Here is a 7178-nt window from a genome sequence, read left to right on the forward strand (position 1 = left end):
TTTGTCACTGTGCACATCATGGCTGCATGTGACACTCCAGTTTTTCCTAAGTTCTTTTATATTGCATCCCTTTTTGGTTCTATGCTAGACCAGCTGATTTTCACAGACATATGAAAAACATTTAACAAAATCATAATACAATACAGCAATTTAGAATGACAAGAATTACTACTATTTGATAAACAAAAATACTTTAAGTCTCAGCAATGAACATGAACTTTCAAGATCAAATTTCACTTTTTTTCTGTCTCCAAATATTAATCTATGACCCTTCAGAACTATTATCACACTTCAGAAGTTATTTCAAAACCATGAAGGGTTTAATGGAGAAAGATGAGGGGGAGATAAAATACTTGATGATATAGCCTGATCCAGAAAGTGTTTAGAAAATGTTTGTCACGTATCTGTGTACTATGCACACAGTATATGTTTAGTGAATATTTTGTTCAGTGACTCCATTTTCGCTGAAGTTCACCAATAAATAGTAAATTGACATAACATAATTGAAGGTCACTATAAATAAATGTAGTTTTTAATGCTATTATTTCACTGCTATCAATAAAGACAGACAAATATAAACCTTCACTTAGTGAAAGAGACCATGAAAGATAATTCCTTAGGCTATTCCGTGTACACATAGGGAAACAAAAAAAAAGAATGTGAATAGCTGACTCAAGATCATCTTAATTTGGAAATAAAATATAACCCATATTTGGTTCAGTTCTCTATGTATTAGTAAACACCAACCATTGCTAATGCTTTTCTGGAAATCAGTTATCTATCAAGGCATATAGTGGCAATTATCCTTCCATTTCCTTTCTTCAGAGGTGTTCTGTGGGCAAGAACGACATGTTCGGTTTGTCCCCCTGCAGGTGGAAGCAGGACACCAGTGGTATCTCCAGGTCATCTACATCATTGGCCCCGACACCATCTCAGGGCCCCGGGTCCAGCGCTCTCTCACAGCTCCACTCAGACGCAACCGAAGGGACCTGGTGGAGCCCAGTGGCCGGCTGACCCTTGATGATTCCCTCATTTATGACAATGAAGGAGACCAAGTCAAGAATGGCACCAATATGAAGTCCCTGAATCTGGAGATGCAAGAGCCAGCGGTAGCTGCGTCCCTATCACAGACTGGGGCGTCCATTGGCAGCGCTCTGGCTGCGATCATGCTTCTACTTCTGGTGTTTTTGGTGGCTTGTTTCATCAACAGGAAATGCCAGAAACAGAGGAAGAAGAAGCCCACAGAGGACATTTTGGAGGAATATCCTCTGAATACTAAGGTAGAAGTGCCCAAGAGGCACCCGGACCGGGTGGAGAAGAACGTGAATAGACAGTACTGCACTGTGCGGAACGTCAACATCCTGAGCGAGCCTGAGGCGGCTTACATGTTCAAAGGTGCTAAAGTAAAAAGACTGAATCTAGAGGTCAGAGTTCACAACAATTTACAAGATGGAACAGAAGTTTAATGGAGGAGACCTGTGTGTATTTTTTTCTAAAATCATTTTTATAAAATGGGGGGAAATACTGGTATTTTTATAATCTCACAGATAAAAAAGGGAAAACTATAGCTTTGAGTGGCAGACGGCACACATCACATGCATCAACTCACAACTGAGCTACCTCATTCAATGAAGAACCACTGAGACCCCAGAGTACTAGAGTGATTTCCATAGATCCCTGTGATAGTGTCAACAGCTGTACACAGCTCCTTAAGGCTGGTCTTAGAAAACAAATACTTTAGTATCAGGACAGGAGTCGAACAATTAGGTTAGCAGATTGAGAAGAGAGGACTGGGTAGTGTACCATGGCAGATCTCAGAGAGAAGAAGTAGGTACAGGGCCTTTGGTTCCCTCCCCCAGTCCCAGCTTTCTCCTACAGGGCTTTTCCTCAGCCCCCAGACAGCAGAGTATGAACTGCTGACACCCAGATTCCATTAAAAATTCTACTAATCAACACAACACATATATTTGCTCATGATTTCCACTTGACAGAGTATGCTCCTTGGCCTCTAATTGTACTTTGCTTTTCCAGAGCCCTTTTTATCTGGGGATTTCAATGTGCTTAAGTAGAATCCTCTGAAAACCATGGGAGCCTCCGTCTCCTCAGGCACAGAGAACTCCCTCCTACAAAGTGGGAGACTGAAACCCGAGTTAAGGAGGGGCCTGGCAAGTGTATCAGAGCACATTTGTGATGCCCTTCACCCCAGGGAGGTGTCTTTGTTCCCAATGGTTTATGTGGCACTGAGACATCCCTCCCTGACCAAGGATGCTGCAAAACAGATAAATGTACTATGGCCTTTTAATTCAACATTGCCATAAATGCTTTAAAGAAAACCCACCACACTTTCCTGCTACTCCAGGCTTTGCCCAGTCCCGTAATAGACAATCCATGTGCTTTGCTAGCTATGGGTTTTTATTGTGTTAGTGCTTCTGGAGAGTAAGTGATTCATTTGAATAAGGCAAATTAGGAGAAAGCCAAGGTTGGGGTGAAATCAGACTTAAGAGATACATGCTGGTTCTCCTTGCTGTGTGAGACACAGCAGACAGAGGCACTGTTCCTGGTGCAGTATTTCAGGGATTTCTCTTTGAGGGGTTCTTTTCTGGTAGCTCAGGCAATTATTTTTACCATATCAGCACATGACAAGGCCATGAATACATGGCTCTAAAATAATTTAGTGTTCAAGCCTCAGCTTAACTATTTTGTGTAGGCTACACACAGCTTGCTTTTGTTTCTCTTGTTTCTGCCTTATTGGCAGAAACATAAGCATGCATGCCATGTTGTTTTGAATTGGAGGCACAATTTCATTATTCAAGAGTAAAAGACATGTCCTCTTCTGATGCATGGCACACCACAGTCACCAAGCAAATAACGGAGCTTTCACATTGTGTAACATATGTATGAGAATGACTCAAGCTCTTTGAGAACATTCCAAACTCGTAACATTTCGCTACGAAAAGCTAGAAAGGATGAACTGTGAAAGGTTCTAGGCAGCTCTGTGGGACTCCAAGATCCTTGAAAGTAGGACCTTTGTGAGCCACGCCTTTCATTCTTCAGCAGTGCCTTGCGTGTAACAAGCACTCCAGAAATATTTGTTGAATGAATGAATGAATAGTGTCATGGGTGAATGATAGGGGAATAAATTTAGGAAGGGAAAGTGAGAGAGTATGGTGGCAATATCACAAGGGAGGAGAGAGGAAAACAATTATCTTCTCTACTTGGATTATGAGATAATCTTTTACTTGGAGCAAAGAGACACCGCTTTACAAAGGCATGACTCTGGCAGTGGTCCTAAGGAAGCATGAACAGAAAATTCATAATAATGTATCAGCAGGAGATGAGATTATGAACTGGCATCCAGAACAGGAGATTTAGAAGAAAATCTGATTTAGCATTCTGAAATGAGTGTCAGGTTTTCAGGAGAGAATGAATTGGGGTGAGCCCAGAGTCTGAAACTCCTGACTGGTGAGATGCTACTTAAGACCAGGTTGGGCAATTCAGGGCAGAACTCCTAAATCAGCCTCATGGACACCCACAATTGGTATCTCATGGCTGGAGAGCTGATCAGGCAGGGCACAGAATCTCCAGAACAACCTAGAGAGTGAAGGCTAATTTGTAGAGGGAATTTTCATTTGGTCCATTATTTGTAACTGTGTAACTGCTCCAAGTGCCAGAATGCTTACACATTAAAGCAGCAACTTTCCATTTGCCCAAATATTCTTCTTGCACACCCCTTCCATTACTGCTGAATAGGACATTGCATGGGAAGAGTGCAGAGGTGGCAGAAGGAAGCTAGAGTGGGAAGGACTAAAGACTGAGCCCCAGAGTGCTCCCAGCAACTGCCACGTACAAGGTTTGAAATGACAAGGGCAAGAGTGAGATACGAAACTGTGTGTGAAAGGAAAGCCCTTGTAGTATTTCTGCCCCCCTTTCTACATGTACATTATTGAATGCCAGTACTTCTCTAGTGGATGCACACTTGTTAAATAGTGTTAAGAGACGTGGAGATGAGCTATACCCCTTTGATGTAGAATTATTCATTTGGTTTGTTTCATACTTCATCATAGGAATCAAGTAATTTGCTGACTAATGTGGATTATATTTCAGTCAAAGCTCTGCTTTCAATTTCTCTGATTTGCTCACTAATGCCTTGTGTGTGTTTTACTAACCTTTTATATCTTGCCTTCAACGGAGAAGGAACAAACAACTCTCAGTGGTTGCTACTTGCTATTATATGCTGGCTGTGAAGGTTAAAAGAAAGAATGGTCTGCACCATTTTTTCTGCCTCGCTGCCCTTTTATTGTACCCCAGGCCTCCTAGAGGACTCCTGCAGATTCTATTGTTGGGTGGGAAATAGTGTTGGAATGTGTTTGCACAGTCTTATGATATTCAGTCTCAGTCTGCTATAGGTATTTGTTATTCTTGGATACTATACACCTGCTCAGACTGAGTAAACATTTGTGGTGCTGTCAACCTGATTTCTTGACTCTCAAATGATTTTTGTATTTCCAATATGAATTTGTGTGTTATGAATTTCTGATTTCTCCAATAGTATATGCCACTATATAAATTTGTATTAATAAATGACAGTCTGGTTGTTTTTTTGTTTGTTTTCCTATGTTCTTTTTAGATTATGTCTCTTATTAATATAGACATTGCCATTAAGATGGCAAAATTCATTCTAAAATTTGAAGCAGTCTTTTGGAGAAAACCCTTCTAATGAGGGTGAATCTGAGACACTCATTAACTGTGTTCAGAGTAAGATGCTGAATAAATTATATGTTCCCAGATTATCATAGGTCTTCTTTGGCAATCAGTTGAAATTCTGAGACAAAGAAGAATAATTAAAATTTCCATGTGCCATATAATAAGATGATGTTTGGATGTTTATATTTATTATCAAAACTTCTAAAGAGACGTGATATAGTATGAGGGTGGCTTATGTCCTTCTGTGCACATGCAAATATTTGAGCATACATCACCGACCCCGGAAAAGACCAAAGCTCCAAACGAGTTTACAGGCTCATGAAGGGAAAAATCAGAGTCAAAATGGAACTGTACCCAGTTGGTCTTTGCATTCTGCAAGCCTGTGCATTTGTGTGCCTTTCCCTTCTGATAAAACAAATAACTGCCAATAACAGTGACCAGCAGGGCTCTGTTGGCACATTTGCAAACTCAGCAAGAGTTGAGAAAGCATGTTTATAGAAAATCTGGGGAAGGGATGCCACAACCAATCCTGGAAGTTGCTGAGATGCTGCCAGGAGCTTAATGTAAACTTCCAGTCCTCACCATTTCCTGTGATTATCCATTGCCTTAAAGCAGCCTCTCTGCCCTGGAGTTCATTTCTCTAGAGTGCAGAGAAACTACTAGGAACCAATGTAAGAATTGTTAGGATTGTCTATAAAAATGCTTCTGAGACTGGAAATGTCATGGCCATAAAATTTAGGGATCTGGAGGAATAGTGGCAGAAAATGAGTTCCCATTTAGAATTTAAAATGTCTCATAGACTGCTTTTGAAGAAATGTACTGGGAGTGGTGGAAGGAGACTATATTTGGAATGTGTTATTAGGTTCAGCTACCTGAAATTGATGATTTGATAGGTTGAAAATAGTCCAATATCAATAGTTTTGTATGTCTCAACCTAATATTAAGATACCACAATCTGTAATAGAGATTCTGTCCCCAAATGAGCCACAGAGAACTCTTAACTAGAACCCTGTGCACTGAGAGTAGCTAATGCCCCGGAATTGTTATAGGGACTATATCAAATGATATATTGGGCATATCTGGCAATGCTCCAATCAAGAACAATGACTCCCTTATATTCTGTACCTCATTCAGTCTTCATAACAACCCCATAAGACATAGTTGTCCTGGATAATTTCCTTTGAAAGTTTCATATGAATGTCAGAATTTCAAATCTTTGAAGGCCTTCACAAACACAACTTGATGTTCATTTAGAATGGTCCCAAGCTCCTATATCCTAAATTTAATGCTTGTCATGAAAAGTTACATCACTTGATTGATACAACAAAATAGACCTATGCTGCAACCGTCTCTAAAAAAGCTAGCAGAATTTTATCCCTAGGCTCATCTTGGTTTAAGGCCAAGTTCCAAGAGTACTCAGCAAGTTATAAAAGTTATTAGAATGTCAGTCTCTGGAATAATTTTCATAAATTGTTAAAACACTAGCATCAAGATATCTCAGTTCAAGACTACTCAGCAAGTGATAGAAGTTATTCAAATTTCAGTCTCTGGAATAATTTTCATAAATTGTTAAAAACTAGTATCAAGCTATCTCCTTTAAACATCCCACTAAGGAATGCTTCAAAAATGAACCAGTGCTGGATACTAGCAACTCCCAAGAGTCCCTGTGCTGCTGATTCTGTTTGCTGCACGCTGAATCTGCCCTGCCCTGTGCACTGTGAAACCGACATTTTATCAACTGCTTCTTCAAGGCCCCATTGCCTCTCGGCTTCTGGTTGAGGTTGGCCAAGTGGAACGACTGATGAGAGACAAGATGATGTGTGTTTCGCCTCCTCCCTGCTTCCTTCTGCCTTGTAATTCTGGGGTGGCTGCATCCCTCCCTGGCCACAGGTCTCGTGGGTTCTGATGAAACCCCTTCCTTCCCTTGCCCATGCAAGGCTAGAGGTAGTCATAATTTCATCCTGTCCCTAGTCCTTGGAGACTATATCATCCCTGTGGATACCTAGCCAAACTCTGCCCATGCGTTTGTAAATAGCTCCTTTATTTGACTCTTTTTTCAGACCCTTTGAGTATGCTGTCTCTTTCTACCCAAACTCTTATACAGTCCTTAAATTCAGTGCCATTTGGTTCCACTTCTCTAGTGTAAATCACAATTAAATACCTGAACTGAAATCTTGTCTCAATTTCAAATTTGTTTGTTATTATAAAGAGTGATGTGCTGATAAATGCTTCACAACTGACCTTTGGGGTAAAGGGAGGCTCAATTTATAGTATTTCCTAGTTTTTGTGTTGTATATACTCCCACCATGGCTGAATGCAACCCACTAGAATGATTTCACTGAATGTGGAGTTGGGAAGAGATGCACAGAAGTACAACTTTATGCACTATTGTCACCACATGGATGCAATAAACATAACCTGGAAAGCATCAACAATAATAAGATGTAGTGAAATAATTAGGAAGTGGTTAATTT

At 40.5% G+C, this 7178-nt stretch overlaps 1 protein-coding gene across 1 annotated transcript in view; it reads left to right on the plus strand.

Moving 5' to 3' along the window:
* LOC126954443 (extracellular matrix organizing protein FRAS1-like) overlaps positions 1 to 4599 on the plus strand; it is a 29478-nt gene extending 24879 nt beyond the window's left edge. Inside the window, exon 9 of the mRNA XM_050789960.1 lies at positions 873 to 4599. Within this exon, the coding sequence (XP_050645917.1) occupies positions 873 to 1466 (594 nt within the window). The 3' untranslated portion in view covers positions 1467 to 4599. The remainder of the gene's footprint in view (positions 1 to 872) is intronic.
* The last annotated feature ends 2579 nt before the right edge of the window (positions 4600 to 7178 follow it).

The sequence above is a fragment of the Macaca thibetana genome, chromosome 5, assembly GCF_024542745.1.
Source record: "Macaca thibetana thibetana isolate TM-01 chromosome 5, ASM2454274v1, whole genome shotgun sequence".
Classification (NCBI taxonomy): domain Eukaryota; kingdom Metazoa; phylum Chordata; class Mammalia; order Primates; family Cercopithecidae; genus Macaca; species Macaca thibetana.